This window comes from Monopterus albus, unplaced genomic scaffold (assembly GCF_001952655.1).
Source record: "Monopterus albus unplaced genomic scaffold, M_albus_1.0 scaffold344.1, whole genome shotgun sequence".
NCBI lineage: Eukaryota > Metazoa > Chordata > Actinopteri > Synbranchiformes > Synbranchidae > Monopterus > Monopterus albus.
In genome coordinates, this window is record NW_018128224.1 from 289,723 (window position 1) to 307,111 (window position 17,389).

The window sequence follows — 17,389 nt, forward strand, 5'->3', positions numbered from 1 at the left end:
TCCTGCTCGTACATTAGAGTGTTGGACTACCTCAGCCAGAACGAAAAAAATCGGGTGTGAACCGGAGGCATACCAGTTGTTTTGACTGCAGTACCACCTTATCCACTGCTATGAGATGTTTTTGAAACACTAACATAAAAAAAATAAGTCTAAAACTGTGCTAGCTAATGGGCCACAGTAATGTGCTGCTCCACAGAGTATAAACCCCTGATACATTCCCAAGTTACTGTGGTATCACTTGCCAAACAGGCAGGGAATTCCCCTACTAAGTTCCCAGACAACAGCAAATAAATATTATAACATCAGCACAGCAGCACTACTTCAAATGGATGGCTCCAAGTCGCTCTGCTGACTTTGAAGTATAACTACATGAAAGCCTGGTTAATCTACTACATTGAAAAAAGAAATGAAGATGATGGATGCACAAAATACTAACATGTTGCATATTAGTATGTTAATATGTTGCATAAATATGATAAGGCATACTGAATATGAAGCCACATCCACTTTGTTTCATCACTGCTGTACCACAGCCCCTCCCATTCATGCGCCATCCAAATGCTCCTCCTACCTGGCCTTAAGGTCCTTGTGCTCCTCCTTGATCTTGCTCAGCTCAATCTGCAGACGTGCTCGCTCCTTGGCCACCTGGTCCAGGGTCTTGCGGGCATCGGCCAGCTCTGACTCATAAGCTGCCTTTATGCCTGACAGATCACGGGTGATCAAAGACTCCGATTCAGAGATGCGTAGCCGCAGCCCGGCGTTCTCCACCTCCAGCGAACGCACCTTGTCTATGTAGACAGCCAGCCGGTCATTGAGGTTGCACAGTTCCTCCTTCTCCTGCAGCCTGGTGATGCGGGTCGGGGAGGCAGTGGGACCACGGCTGGTGCGTTTCTGGCTTGGGGTTTCCATGACAATAATGGCTCAGCACAAGGTGCACGGGGGGTGAGTCACTGGCTGTGGGGGAGGAGGGAAATGGAAAAAGACTTAATGAGAACCACAGTATCTACCATACAGTATAACCAGCCTGTGTTTCTATGGCTGCCTTCCTTAGAAACGCAGTGCACCAAAGCACGTTAAACTTTAATAGAGTTTATAGTGACGAAATGTTCCAGCCTTGCATAACCCTAATCCTTGTCTGGGCAGCCTGCCTTCAGTGCTAGATCTGCTCACAGGTCTGCAAAATAATGTATTTGAGGATCCATTTCCACATTATTTAATACCCATCCTCTATTGTATTTAAATTGTGTAGGATAATTTCAAGAGGCAGAGTTTGTTCATAAGAATTCTATTCTGTTCCAAGTTCTGTTTTTCTTTTAGTCCTTTTGGATGCAAAAACTAATTTTATTATATTTAAAAAACGGTGCCAGCATTTTCCTGTATTTTTCCTGCTTTTAGTGCTTCTGATAACATCCCTTATCCACACCGGTATTTTCACTGCAAAGTGTAACACACTGTCATAACATCCGCCATGCTGTTCCCTCCTCCGGCTCCATTAACTTGTTGCAGGCGTAGTTAAGCCACTTGATGCAGCTCACACCTAAGCTATTTCCCTCGTACTCCAACCCCAACCTTCGGCTCACTTACAAGGCAATTAAACACTTTTATAATTAGGCTTAAAATATGCAGCTGCAACTGGGGACAGAAAAATAAATAAAAACATTTCCCTCCTCCTCCCCTCCCTAGAGTTTTTGCTAAAATGTAGGCAAGCCATTAAAAAAAAAAAGCTTCTAATTGCTTCCACTCATTTACTGTGCTCATTTATGGGATTCCTCTTCTCCATAACCAGAAGTGATCATAATACCAAAGGGTTGACTCATATTATAAACAAGCTGTATCATGCCCTGATAAGGACATCCATCCACTTTGTCATTGCTGGTTTGCCAACAGTCAAATAAATACAAGAAATCTGCATTAACGTTTCTGCCATTGGAAATATAATCTTGAATTTTCTTTTTAATTGATCAACATTTTTGACATTTTCATGAAATGCCTCCAACATTATAAATTTCAGCAAAATGTCAAGCTATAAATCTAATAACCCCTGAATCAAACCAAGCAATAATGTTTTTGTCTGCAATTAAGAAAGCCTTCAACAATATTAATAACTGTATCAGCACTGAGAGCATCATCTGTGGTAAAACAGATGTGACTTAAGAACTATTTTCTTCTACAGCTGCTGCCCCACTCATACACTAACAGGCCTTTCCCACAGAACGAAGAGAAAAGCCTTCTCCGGTTTGGCAAAGGAGTGGGTGGACGCACCAGACTCCATCCATCCCCTCACCGCCCATTACCGAGTGCACAGAAGGACATGCACGCCCATGTGGGTAGGCATGCGTGCACATCATGTGTGCACACGCCCACAGGACCAAACTCTTACACGCTCAAGTACTCTGAATAAATGAAGTATCCATTTAGGCTCCCAGAACAAGCCGATCATTAACAGCTGCTGTCTGATGTCCCACTCTAAAACAACACCAGGCATTAAAATGAGCTACAGCTTTTCAAGTTACAAAGTTAGTCCACACCACCCCTGTCAACATGAAACTAGCTATGAACTGACTGAACAAGTTAAACAGGCACTAAATTATGACCACATTCTTTACACAACAGCAGCGCCGCCTATACGGGATGACCAACAGAAAAAGTTCCACAGGCTGACTAAAGTCCGAGGAAACTGAACCTTACCTCAGCTGTGTGAAGGCCTCTAGACCGCAGTCTGCTGACGGGGCTAAGAGTGTGTGTACAGGACCTTTCTAGAAGTTTAGCTACTGGGTTGCGTGTATGTGAGCTGATGTGAGTGTGTGTGCTGTACCCTAAGGGGTGTAGAGAAGAGGATCCGATGAATAATGCAGTCTTGCTCTCTGCTGGTGGGTGTGTGCGCCTTTGGCTCGTGCCCTGAACTGCTATCCTAGCTGTCGCTCACTGCACACCTACCTATGCTGAAGAGGGAGAGAGGGGGCGTGAGCACAAGAGAGGGGAGGGTTGGGCTGTGAGGAGGAGCCAGGATAGACAGACTGTGTGTGTGCACAAAGCAGCTGCTGGGTTTTATGTCTCTCTCTGCACTGCCCATATCTTTTCCTCACTCATTTAACTCAGAGCCCTGCAGACTGACTGACCTCAGCGACTGCTGCAAGTGGTCTGTCAACAAAACACAGTGACGCTGAAGAACAGCTTTCAGGTGGATCAAAGCGTGTGAACGTGTGGATCTCACCCTCCTCTGAAGAAGAATATATTTTTAACCTACTTTTCTGGTTGAAAACGGCTGTGAAAGCCAATTCTAACGCAAATACAGATTTATGTTTCGTTTTTATCAAGCAAAAAAAAAAATAAAATCCTGACTGTAGAAAGGAACAGAGATGGCTCACACAAACATGACATAGCAAGGCAATAGAACATGTCTGAAGTACATACAAATCACTCATCAGCTGATGGCAGGGCTCTGCTGTTACCCAGGGCAGAAAAACAACCCACTGACAAGCTCGTCCACTGAATCCAAAACGCAAAAAGTCCACCAGTGTTTGACAGTATATTCCCAGTGAATAATTCCCACAAAAGTCATCTTGAAAGTCCAGAGGTCTGACATTCAAACCCAAGTAGATTCTGGTCTTATATTTATTTCCTCGGGGTGGAGTTAATGGAATCATAGGTCCAATCAAGTTCTGATGCAGGGGAAAAAGATGTTTTCTGTGTGCGTATGTGTCTCCTCACCATGGAAATGCAAGTTAGTCCATTTGTGTGTGTGTGTGTGTGTGTGTGTGTGTGCGTGTGTCTTTGCCTGCGCATGTGGTTAAACAAGGGGCAAGACAGCATCTCTGTTTTTGGGCATGGGGCAGGCCCAGTGCCTCCGGTGTGGCCTTCCAGTGGAAAGGAGATGTCAGCCTCTGAAGCTGCCTGTCTGAGTCACACTCCCTTTACAAACAGCTCACCCTCCTCCTGCTCTCCGCCTCACCTCCTCTCTCTCTTTCTTCGTCTCTCCATTTCAGGTTTTTCAGCCTGTTTCCGAATGCTGTACTGGCGCCCCACTCAAGGTTTCCTAAAAATCAGCTAGTCTCTTCTTTTGCACAAACAATGAAATCTTATTATAAATGCTATCACATATGAGATATGATGCAAGCTAGATCCTGAAGCAGAAAAGGGATGTTTCTGCCATAAATTACAGGTTGATGATCAATAACGAATTCATTGTTTCAGAACTCTTTACATACTGGTATTTGAAGACAAGCCTAAATCCCTTATTACTTCTATGAGCAAGGGACTAGTAGGGGTAAATATTTTGTTTCTAGATTATCTAAATGCTGCTTTAAATAATGAGATGCAGAAATTTTTAAATGTTCACAATCACTTTTCAACCATCAACAAGCTGCTACTGACATATTCCAGTAGCCTGTCTGACTTACAGCAGGAGTCTGAACCCCTCATCAAGTTCAGTGACAGGAACAGGCACGACAGGATTTGATGCAACACACCAAGACAAGAACTAAACGATGCATTAGCAAGCGGGTTTCTTATTGTCTGCGTCTCATTCGTCGACGCTCTCGCTCTGCTTTCATAGCATTCCAAGTGTGCAGCAAAAAACACAAGGTGTGCCCGCTGCACAGAATAAAGGTTGAATTTCTCCATCATGAGCCATTTACTTGTTGCTCTCCTTGGAGAAAAGAGCAATGAGCATGATAATATTTGGTGTAAGAAGGAAATTTTTATCTTTTTTTAAAGCCAAGAAGGCAACTATAAACAGTGCCTACCGCACCAAGGCACCTATTCCTGTTTCAAAAGCTGAGGAACAGCTCACACATGCATTGAAAAAAGTGCTTCTCCTTTTCATCCTACTCCCTTATCACCTTTTCTTCTTCCTGCACAGACGTACAGTATTATCTCATGTTGAGATCATTTCTCAGATAATGTCACAATACAACAACTAATTTAGATGATTTAACAGCTCACAGGAGCATTAATCTTTCATCAGACAAACTACACATTAACTGTCTTTGAATTAGCTCAGTACCTCAGCAGCAGCTCTGATTCAAAAGGGCTTCCGACTGCGTTATCTCAAGCTTTGTTCACATGTTCTTTAACCATTAACCAAAAGTGATATCATATCTTGGTCCAATCTATAAGATTTTGATATGATATAAACAGAAACTACATGTTCTGTTTTTCTTTCTTAGTTTGATACTCTGTCCATTTCTACATGCATATCGTGTAATGTAATGTCAAATAACTGTTGCTTTGTGAGCCTTTGTTTTGTTTACCATGCAAATTATTCTCTAAATTACCAAAACAGGCTTTAATCTTATGTAAATTCATTTATTTTGTTCCTCATAAAGTGCTTGTAACGTGGAACTGCATTTCTGGGACAAGCAAAACAATCTGTTATCTTTACTGAGAGACTGGGTGTGTCTGCACAGATAAACCATGAGGGAGCATCAGAAGCTTGTCTCATTGCTTCAATCAGCAACATGAGGAAGTAACTCTCCCAGGGGGAAACTGAGGAAAATGTAGAGGGGACAGAATACCCACATCAAAACTGAATAATCTTCAACTACTATGGGTTCCATCTTTTTGTCAGTGTATCATCCACTCTGTTTTTACTGCTGTACAAAGTAAAAGTGTCTTTACTCTACTTAAGTACAATTCTGAGGCACTTTTAGGAAGAATTACAGTGGCTAAGTCTTTTTTAAAGACATACTTGAAAAACATCCTATAATTTAATTTAACATGTCATTTTGTTTTACTGAGAGAACTCAGAGGTGCCACTACACTCGGATATAACAAAAGTGTTTAATATTTTGTAATTCTAAATATTTTAGGGCTCTGACTAATTTTCATCATTTATTTTTGTCTATAAAACGTGAAAAATGCCAATTTCCCACAGTCCACGGCGATTTACTTACAACCCCAAAATATAACATTCATTACCATGTATAACAAAAGAAAAAAGTATCAAGCCATGGGACTTCTGAGAAGCTGGCATGTTTGGTATTTCTTCACAGTGATGAAGTGATTGTTACAACCCTAAAATATTTAAATATGTAATCACAGTGTACATTATCTAATCTAATATACACCAAGTACAGACTACTCATTTAAAGGAGTAGACAAAAGAAATCAAAAGCCCCTGAGTGTCATGTGATACAGTTCATCAGCACCACAAACTAAACCCTCCAACTGAGCATTTTAAAAGCCTGTTCATTGTAACATTCATGAAGGCTGGATTTATTGCATTAAATTGAGCTCGGGTGTACCTAATAAACTGGCTACCCCTATAGTCCCCGTGTTTTCCTCATGAATGGTGCTGCAGCTGTCACACTGCGTCGCTCTGGCGCCCCCTGTCTGCTCGGCCGCACAGAGCATCACCTCAGCTCATTCACCAGCACAGGACAGAAACGAAGCGACACCCACCGGCTGGCACACTGAATGAAAACTCACGGGTGAACTCTTTCAACGTGGTTGACTGAGGTCAACAACTGGTTCGGGGCCGTGCCTGCATCAAATAAGCACCATAAACAAATGTGTACTAGTTAAAAAAAGACGACTTTTTACTCCAGCAGTCTAAACCGTCTTCTTACCTTTTCAATTTGGAAAGAATGAAGCTTGTCTGCGGTTGTTTCGAACACCTCTCCTCTTTTCACAGCCACCTTTGACCTTTCCAAATGTCGACAGTCCACTTAAGTATTGTATTATCCACTAGGCCAAGTTATGTGTGAACCAAATCGGTGAGGGCTGAACTCCACCGCGCCGAGGTAGCAGCCAACAGACACCTGCGAATTAACACACTTGATTGGGCTGCCAATCTGTGCTAATTACTGTGCAGCCTACAGGCGCCACCTGGCGGCCGTGTCTAACACTTTGCTCAGTATGGTACTGAGATTATGTTTAGTTGGTGAGGATTGGATGGATGGATGGATGGATGGAGGGAAGGATGGATGGATGGATGGATACAGGAAGGTGAGGTAAAATGTTCCTTGTAGTAAAAGATACAATAATTTTAAATAAATTTACACAGATCCTAACAGAGGTGTAATGTAATTACATTACACTGTAGGTATGCTACAGTTACTCACTTGTTTTACCTTTTACTCCACAGTTATTCTCCACTGTGTGTCAGAATAATAAACTGTACATTTTGCTAGTTACTGTACAAAATACGATTTTACACACAAAAATACATTGCTGTTTTCTTCCTACTACTTAATAGTATTTATAGCTTCACTTTGAACAGCTTCCACAGTTAAACCCAAAGTTTCAATAATAATGATCAGTGGTGGAAGAAATAATCAGGTTATACTTCAGTAAAAGCAGCAACAACACAGTGTATAAATAACCTGTTAGAAGTTAAAGTCCTTCATTTCAAAACATAGTCATTTAAAAGTACATTGGTATTAGAATCAGAATCAGCTTTATTGGCCAGGCGTGACGGACACATGAGGAATTTGACTCAGGTACATCGGCTCTCAATGTGCAAACAGTAAACCAGCATAAGGCTGTGTAATATAACAAATTAGCAGTATTAACATCAACAAACAGTGCAAACAATGCAGAAGCAGTATAAACAAACTACAAACATATAGTAAACAGTACATCAAAATGTACTAAAAGTACCATACCAAAAGTAAAAGTATCATTTTACAGAATGGCCCATTTCATGCAGGTATATGATATATTATTGTATTGCATGAAGTTATACAACAACAAGGGGCAGTATTTGCCTTCAAAATGGAGTATAAAGTTGTATGAAATGGAAATACTCAAGTACAGCTACCTTTAAACTGTGTTCAGTTACAGAACCTGAGTAAATTTCTTGCTTTCCACCAGTGATAATAATTCAAGTGATAATTTATAACAGTGTAACATTCAACTTTAGCATAACAATACATTTTAATTTTGATACTTCAGGTCAGGTTTTGCTAATGTTACTTACTTTTGAATTATTTAAGAAATATTGGACTTGCAAAGAACCGTCTGCACGGTGGTAATGCTAATCTTACTTAAGTAAAGGGTCTGAAAACTTCCTCCACCACTACCAGTTTCATTGTTTGTCTTCTTTGCCTGAGAAAAATGTTACTTCACATCACAATTCAGATACCTATTGTAACACCACTTGTCTGTCATTAGCTTGAAATGAATGAAACAACCGTGTTATTAATTTCATGCTGCGCCCCCTGGAGGGCCCTCAGGGGCCCCTGTGACTCCAAGGACCCACACTGGCAGTGATTGATATACTGACCTGTGCTAGGTTTCACATGAATTGATAATTTAATTAAAGTGGCAGCCAGGGAGCATCATACAAATATTCCTCAAGGCCACTATACCAGCACGACTGCCACTATCGAGCTGTACAGATGGCCCAGTTGAATGGCGCAGTCAGTTTAATTCCCTGTGATCCCAAACTCATTCTACATACAAACAAAAACACAAATTAAAAACAACTGATGTGTGCTGCTCGAGATATTTTACAGAGCACTTGGTGGGTATGCTTATCATTATGTAACAGCTGAAGATGAATTTTACATGACCTACATTACTGAGCAGTAAATGGTTTGTTTACATTCATAATGTTCATAAATGATGGAACAGTACTGCGGGTCAACTTGGAGGCATCATGCCTCTGAAGAAACATGGTCTGAGAATGTACTCACGCTTACTGTGATCATAGCCTACTCTGGTACCAATACTACACCTTCAGGGAAGTATTAGTCTGTTTCTCTGAAACATGGAAGTGTACTGACACTTTGGTACAAAGCAGTAACCCCCAAAATATCCCCAAATCACCTTAAGAACCAAGGGTGTACCTTTCAGGACACATGGTTCACCCCAACATAGAAACATCTAAATATGCTTTATTGATTGTTTGTTTATTATTTATTGTTTTTTTTTATTATTATTTAATCTTTGTTTTGCCATGAAAACCACACTGTGAATAAGAATCAGTATTAGAGTGTCCCGTTTGTCCAAAAGACCAATCTACAAACCCCTCTGGATGATACACAGTCACATAAAACCGTTAAAATCACAAATCACAAACAATAAATAACAGTAGCAACATAAAAATATTCAAATACACATAAAAGTGCTGCATTCAAAATTAAACAAAATGTACTTAGAGTGCCCAAAGTAAAAGCACTCACTGTGCTAAATGGACCCCTTCAAACAGAGGTGGGATTATCATTCTTTATTTGACTAAAAGTAGAAACACCACAGTGTTAAAATTATTATTGGATCATTATTATTAATGCATTTAATGCTATAGCCGGTTAGATGGGGCTGTTAAATTGTACTTTGATTTAACTTGTAACTACTACTATTACATGTTAAATAACTGTAGTAAGATATGATGCAAAATAGGTAATTCTGAAATTTTATGGCATAGTATAAAGAATCATACAATAGTCAAGTGAAGGTTTAGTTTTTCCATTGCAGCTCTGTCCGGTTTATTTCAGACAGTTGCACCATGATACCGCCGGCTACTCTTGAATGCAGCATTCCATGACAGGTTAGATTTCTGCTCCAAAATGTGTGTGTGGGGGGGGGGACTGTCTTTGACTTCACAAAACAGGCAATTTTATTACTAAGCTGATCATGTTTTCATGTAAACATTTGATCTGCTTAGATAAATCTACTAGTAGTATATTAAAAAGCTGATTGTTTCCCTCTGAAATGTAATAGAGAAGAATGATAAAATAGTAATGGAAAAAGTATTCAAATCTTTTACTTAAGTAAAATTAGAAATACCACAATGTAAATTATACTCTGCTAGAAATAAAAGTTCTGCATTCAGATTTTTATAATGCAGAAGTATTATCACCAAAACATCCTTTAAGTATCAAATGCGGAAGGACTCATTATTCAGAATGGCACCTTCCAGAGTGTTATATTTTGTTTCACTGTTACATATGCATTAATGTGTAAACAAGATTTTAATCTTGTAAATGCTAAAAGTATAAATCATTTTAACCAGGTAATAATACACTGTTGTGCTGTTGCATTATATTTCTTGAACTGATCCGATGTGTTGTCTACTGTATAACATATGAGAAGCTTTACAAATACTTAAGTAAAGTACACATACCTCAGATTTGTACTGAAGTAGTGTAACTGAATAATGGCACTTGGTCCATCAGTGGTGTGACGCACTGCACCATAAAATGTAAATATTCAAGTAAAGCAAAATTACCAGAAAGTGCACATAAGTGCAGTACATGAAAAGAAATGTATTTAGTCATTTTAAATCTGTGATGATACATGTCTGAAATGACCTGCTTATCTGTTTGGGATTTTATCATTGATATAATAAGGGGAGCTTCATCTTGTGCTGGATTTCTTTCTAAGAAACCATCAAAATTTAGCAACAACATTTCTTAATTGAAATATGGCCCGGTTAGTCATTCTACACCATGATATTGATCCTATGACCCAATCCTTCTGCAATTTCAAAGCTCTCTTTGATTTTGTACAGTAAATACAATATCTGAATCAACTGCCTGGCACATTGACTATGAATGCCAAGAATAAAGTGAAGGCCAAGCAGGACTCCTGAGTTCAAGGCTCTGAGATGCTTGAGATCACCACTATCTGGGAAGCAAGCGATGAGGTGAGCCTTACTCATCACTAGGTGTGTCACTGGCTGTACAGTATCAATGTGATCAGAGAGTCAGATGGGGTGGGGGGTGGTAATAAGAAAAGTGAGAGAGAGAGATGACCTAATGCCCGTAAAAAGCAATGAAGTCATACTACCTGACTCATATTCCCAGCTGGAATCAGCTCTCCCAATCACAACATCCCAGTATGTGTGTGTGTGTTTGTTGTCAGAGGGTGAGGTGTGAGTGTATGGGCAACAGCGTCATGTGCATGTGTGCTTCACAGCAGGTAAGAAGAGGCTGAGTGTTTGTGGGGTTATGGAAAAAGTGTCGAGATGTTCGTCAGCCCCAGAGGATTTTCTACAGGCGCGTTCACATACGCAGTAGGGCTGAAGCAATTAGCTAATTAATCAGAAAAGTCATGAATAATGATTTTAGTAATTGATTATTCATGTACTGAGCAAATTTGACAAACATTCTCTGGTTTCAGATTTTCAAATGTGAGGATTAGCTGTTTATTTCTGTTTGATATCATTTTAATGGAATCTTTCTGGGTTCTGACCAAAACATTTTCACCATTTTGCCACATTTTATAAAAAAAAAAGATTACTCATTAATGCAAAAATCCACCCAAACTTAAAGATAAGACAACACTTTCACACTCTCACTCATACAGAGAAAAACAAGTTGAGCGTACTTGTGGGTCACACTGCTCACAAAGCAAATCCCCATGCACTGTAAAGAGTGAATGATTATACCCAATAGGACCGGCTCCGGTGTGGAATAAAAACCTAGGTTTTAATTAAATTACATTTAAGTTAAACTAATTCCAAGTGGAAAGTTTAACTCATAGGCTTTGCTTGAAATCATCAGCAATAATTCATTCAATGTCAAGTCATGTCTTATATTATTCAAAGAAAGGGCAGCTTTAAATTTGTGCGTATAGCATACACAGTGAGCATAATTTTCTGGTAATAAAAGTGAGACTTACTGTTGTGTTTTTTGCTGACTTACCCTAAGGTTGGAACAGAGTTTGGCAGAAAAATGCCTCATTATCCGGGTCCCTGCATAATGGCTAAACCTGCAGAAAAGCCTAAACAACATTAGACATGAGGTTAAAGAAACAGCTGCTTTAAGTATGATGAAGTTTTTATTATTATATACTGCTATAATTGTACACCACCACTACCTCTTCAAGCCCCCTAAACTATTGTTCTGTTTTTTTGTTGCACTGTATCATCATTATGTGCAGCCAGTCTGCTGCTGCCTAGGCCCATCCTCCCTTGAAAGAAATATCTCAACTGTGAATTTTTTTTTACAACAAATAAAAGCCCAAAAAAAAAACCCAATAAACTAATAAAAGTAAAAGAAAAAGAATACAGGCAGAAAAAGCCCCGCCCACAAAGTGACCTCTACATGTATGGTTTCATTTGTTCAGCTGATCAACTGGGCTCTTGTCAGTGTATGAGCACAAGATGTGGTATCATTTGCATGAGGTCTTACATCATCTCTGAGAGCCCGCTCACTATGGCATCAGCACGTGGTGCTTAGCTAACATGTCCCTTTGTGCTCGCAGAAGCCTCATTCAAGGGACAGCAGGGCACCAGAAAAGTCTTGAAAAGGACATCTGGCCATGGAAGTCAAAGGGATGTCCTTTAGGGATTCCCAGACGTGTCTTTACAGCCTATTAATCCTGTTGTCTTTGAAAGACGGATACTGTCCATATACGTGAAAGCAATATTTGCATGGGCTCTTGGACAAAGGGGTTGGTGTGTCTCTGCAGCACAGTAAACCACAGCGTCTCCCCAAAGATGCCAATCAGCCTTTCATCAGGGGAAAACCAGACAAACAGCACTGTGACGAACAGATGGTCATGATCATTGAGTTTTTCATGTGCAAGTAACATGACCTCAGCACTCTAGGGTTCACAAGTATCCTGTAGCAAACACGTGCACACAGAAACACAAGTGTACAAATGACGATTGTAGCCCAAAGCTAGCACAGTCTGAATAAAAATCAGGCCTGCTGCGGTTCAATCAGAGCCAGAGAAGGTTAAGTTCAGGGTCACAAAGGTTATGTGGCACAGCAGCATCACAAAGCAGGTCTCCAACGGGCCACACCAAAGTCACAGTTCCACGCACAGAGGGATGCATGAAAGGAGGAAACACGATCCCAGATCCAGGCTTATTATTGATTGGGGCTCTGGACTCCCAGTGGACCCCTTAATGGAGCCAGACGACCTCTTGAACACACTGGCAAACTCTGTGCACCGCTGAGGGGTTGGTCCTTGTTTGGCTCTTTTCCTCATCAGAACCATGCCCTCACCCAATCCTCTGACCACTCCACTAGGTGAGGTGGGGATTGGGGGCAGACCCCCTGGGTCCACCCTCTGGTCCTTCATGCATCACGTCATCCTACTCTCCTCCTGCTGTTGTTGTTTTCCTTTTTAATTCATGTTATTGGACAGAGTGGGGGACGTTTTAATCCCGGCCTCATACCAGGAGTCTCCCTGAGAGTTCTCATCTGCAACACACCCTTGGGGAATGAACCCCTTCCTGATTGGCACCCAGAGAGCATGTCTAGACTATGATTATGCATGTAAATATACCTGCTCTATCTTTCTGGTACCATTTTATCACAACATTTATATTGTTCCTATTTTTGACCCTGATGTTTGGAAGTTCATGATGACATTGCTGCTTCAGTCGGTGTTATTAAAAAGCAGAAGGCATTCTCACTAGAAATGCTAAAATATTCATGCTGAATCTCTGTAAGAGTCACATGCCATGCTCAGTCTGTCATGAAAGCCCAAATGGAAGCTTGTTTGTGCTTTTGTTGCTGTTAATACAGTTGTAACCCAGTTACAGTGTGGGGAAACTGCATGCTGTATGACGGAGAATAATACATTGAATGTAATGGATGGGGTTAAACACACACAAATGTCTGCAGAGTTAATTCAACACCTCCCTTGTGAACACTAAGCACACACACTGACTGATTTCACTGACATTTACTCTAACAGCAACTTAAACATCGGTGGACATTAAGCCCAGTGTATTGCTAAACACATGTAGGATATCTTTATTTTCATGTGGGGTAGAGAAATAATGTGGGTGGTGAAGCAGTGGAGCATCTGATGTTTTCCCAGAGTAAACATCCCCCCCAGTTTGCCTTGTCATTCAGGTAGCCTTACACAACACATACTCCCTGTACATCCCAGACACTTTGAGGAAGCTGAAAACATGGACATCAGTTGTTGCTCAGCAATAGGCCCACACCTCAGGCAATATTTCCTAAAGCTGTATTTCTTATGATGACCCAAGTGTAATAACTTACAACTCCACAGTAAAATAATTATGGCACATTAGAAATCTCCCCGTGTTGATCTTATTTATTTATTGAAGTGTAATGTAACTTTCCAGGTTTTAATGACGACTGATTTAAGTTGCAGACGCGTTATCTGTTCGCAACCGAAAAAAATCTACAAAATGGGAAACTGTCTGATGTTGTGTTTGTTTTAATATAATCCCGCTTAATAGTATTATACTAACTGCAGTTTGAGTCTTTGTGATATACTACAACCATGCCGTCAGGCGTGGCTTCTGTCGAGGACATCTTGGGGAGTCCACACGCGAAACGAACGGCGCGGTTCTTTGTTCACCGGGGCTGCTGCAAAGCCCCTTTTTATAGGAAATGTGCGAGGGCTCTTCTGATGTTTCCCCCGCTGCATATGGTCTGCAACGCCTGACAGACGACTCCCTTTCTCTTCTCCTTCTCGTATACAGCCCCACCTCCCCCCAGACACCCTATTTCCCTCCTATACACAACATCTTCATGCGCAACGGCGCCGGAGACAACAACGCGGTGACCTGCCGCAAAGCACGGCAACACAGAAGTGGGCGGACCCCCCAAAATGTCACAAACTCCTTTACTCTCAAAATTCATGGCAGATGCTCCGCGATTCCCCTCATAATTTACAGGAACTGCTTGGTTTTGTCTCTTAAAGCTGACGCTGACATCATCTTTTAGGCTGATGACCATGTGCGCACTGTACTTGCACCTTTTCAAAGCAAACTGTTTACATCCTGGATGCTGTTCTTACATAAGTCGCCAAAATGCGGGTTTCAGGCTTCACTGCAGCTCTTGAGCTGTGAACAAGTCTGCGTTGATAGGATGCGGTGCAGGAGGTAGGCTAAATGATGAGGTATTCTTCCTTTCTATAGGTGACCTAGGCTGCTTGATGTGAGTTGCCACAGGCTCGGGAACTTGAGACGGAATGGTACAACGGGAGGGCGGCTCGTTTTGTCTCGTCGAGGAGGAGAGCTGTGTAAACCAGACTGGGTGGAGCAACACATCGCCCAGCCCTATCTATCGTGCAGGCGGCCTGGTCCCGTTTGCTTGGAGCTCGGAGAGAGACTACAGTAGCCTACTGAAAGTCTGGCGGATAGAGAGAGAGAGGGGGCCGGTCTATGGGAGGGACTAGCGCAAAGGGGGGAATTGGAAGGAGGAGGGGTGAGGAGGAGGCGGCACGGGTGCTGTTTCTCCAGTCTCTTTCCCCTGTCTTTGTCTCACACACTCTTTTGTTAGCCATGCCTAGCCTGCTGGTTCTAGCAGGGATCATGGAGAAAAATGGGGGCTACGGCGGGGGTCTGACCGGCTCCGGCTTCGGAACTGATGGTCTCCTTGTGCCGCCCGATGAGGAGGAAGACGACTCTCGTGCCCTCAGGGTCGCGCTGGGCCAGTTGTCTCTACTGGGGCTCGGAGAAGGCGAGGACGGCGGCGGAGCCCCAACAACAGGAGTACAGGACCGGAGTAACAATAACAACAACCACCACAACCACACGAACAGCGTCGGGGGTGGCGGGGACACGGCGATTCTGCAAGGGAAAAGCAAGTTGTGCGCCCTGTATGAGAGCTCCTCAAGTGAGACGAAAGGACGAGGCTGCAACATAACAGAATGCGTTCCAGTGCCCAGCTCTGAACATGTGGCCGAAATAGTGGGGAGACAAGGTAAACCGCTGGCTTGTAAATTATTTCCCTTGCAAACTTGTGTTTTTATCCCACTAACCGCGTGCATCATCCCCGCCGTGGTTTTCCGTGTGCTTTGTTTTTTGTTCTCTAACTGTTACCTGCTGTTATTTAACAAAGAAAAGGGAGTGGTGTGTGTGCTCGCGTGTTTTTGTACTCCTCCGAGACATAAGCCTCCCACTTTTTCTGCTACAACGTTGCAAGTTCTCATGCACTCGCATTGAAACGTGTCCTTTGCTGCTTTGCGTGTATTTTTTTTTATTTATTTTTTGCTTTTGGTTGATTTCGCAAAGAGGCACGAGAAAGCCCCGTTCTCTGCTCGGCGAATTATTCTACATCCACGCCATCAATGTCAGCGCACAGACACTGGAGCAGGGAGAGCACTTGCTTCCTTTGTCGTCTGAGACGCGCCAGACTGTTCAAAAAGGCAACGTGCGGCTGGCGAAGGCAGGGAAGTGTTTCACTTCGGATCGATTGTTAAGAAAATAACCAGAATTAGACATTTGGTCGCAATGATGGCATCCGATCCGCCTTATTCCAAATGTATTCAGCTCATTGTTTATGTTGCGCACTGCCCCAGTGACACAATTGGACAATAGAGCAAGCGTGGTCCCCTTGTTTTTTTTTTTTCAACGAGGGAGTTGGAAAGTTCAATTCCAGGCACATATCAGGTTCAGTCCGTCTCTCTTACACTCGGAGGTGTTTTATTGGACAAAGACCTGAAGTTGAATGACAGCAGCTGTCAAACAAAGGTGTGAAAGTCGGGGGATGAGGGGAGGGGCGCATTAAGACAGTGTTGCTGCTTGGCACACGGGATAGTCTTGAAGTGTGACTCAGCGAGAAGTTGCACCAGGAGGTGGGAATCCTTTTTTAAAAACAGAATAGTCTGTTGTTTGTGCTTATTTGCAGTAAAGCTGTTGTCAGGGGATTTTTCACTTTATCGGAGTTAATGTTTTTGTACAATCCATCTACGGACAAGCTTGAACCCAAGTTGCTTTTGAAGTAGGGAACCCAGGAGCAGATTTTCTCCCTCGTCTTTCTTCTGCTTGCGATGGTGCTATGTGGCTGCAACCCACTGTCAACTGATGCGATGAACCCATGGGTGAGCGGGGCAGAGGAAATTTAAAGTATAGCATCTAAAAGCTGAATGGGAGTCACGCCTTGGAGCTCAACCCAGGGGGCTCCTCATGAGCCCCACTTCGCTGCACACTCTCAATACCACATGGTGGCCTGTCAGGAGAGGGAGAAATAGAGGGCTGGGCAGAGAGAGAAGTACAAAGACTGCAGGGTGGGTGAGGTAACCGTCAGCAAATCCTGATTTATCTTGCAACACAAACAAACAGGTTTGGAATAATGTCACAGGGTGTAGAGGCGTTTAGATGGCTTTTTTATTGGTAGTCTGTTAATGTGGATTTAGTTTGTCACACTAAGTGCCCCTTGTCTCCTGTTGCGGCCCCTGTTCTTTACTTTGAAGGGTAAGTTTTGAATTTTAATTGGGTAACTGAAGACAGTTGTAGGGTGGATCCAGTGAGCACAAGTGCAGCGTGAGGGCCCTTTTGCCTTGACTGAGAAGAAGTGCTGATTTGTTGGGATTTGAGAAGAGCTACTTTTGATTCCAGCCCTTCATTATTTGGAAGTACATACGGGCCCGTTCCTCTCAGCACGGTGCATCACAGTCTGCCTGGTGAATTTGGCAAATGGAGCATGCTGCCATGAAGGAAGGGTTGGATATGATCATTTTCTCCTGTCAGAGTCACGGGTATTGATTCTTGAGGGTGTTCTCA

At 42.3% G+C, this 17,389-nt stretch overlaps 2 protein-coding genes across 5 annotated transcripts in view; one reads left to right on the top strand and one right to left on the bottom strand.

Moving 5' to 3' along the window:
• The window catches only part of lmna (lamin A), a 34,243-nt gene extending 27,456 nt beyond the window's left edge, over window positions 1–6,787 (bottom strand). The window contains exons 1-3 of one of the 4 annotated variants that reach the window (XM_020625050.1): window positions 6,570–6,787; window positions 2,816–2,942; window positions 572–954 (exon numbers count right to left, since the gene is read on the bottom strand). In XM_020625050.1, the coding sequence (XP_020480706.1) occupies window positions 572–909 (338 nt within the window). In that variant the 5' untranslated portion in view covers window positions 910–954; window positions 2,816–2,942; window positions 6,570–6,787. The other 3 variants (XM_020625053.1, XM_020625049.1, XM_020625052.1) reach the window with 3 other exon arrangements.
• Window positions 6,788–14,803: 8,016 nt separating this feature from the next.
• Window positions 14,804–17,389, top strand: part of mex3a (mex-3 RNA binding family member A) — a 14,776-nt gene continuing 12,190 nt past the window's right edge. The window contains exon 1 of the mRNA XM_020625037.1: window positions 14,804–15,587. Within this exon, the coding sequence (XP_020480693.1) occupies window positions 15,047–15,587 (541 nt within the window). The 5' untranslated portion in view covers window positions 14,804–15,046. The remainder of the gene's footprint in view (window positions 15,588–17,389) is intronic.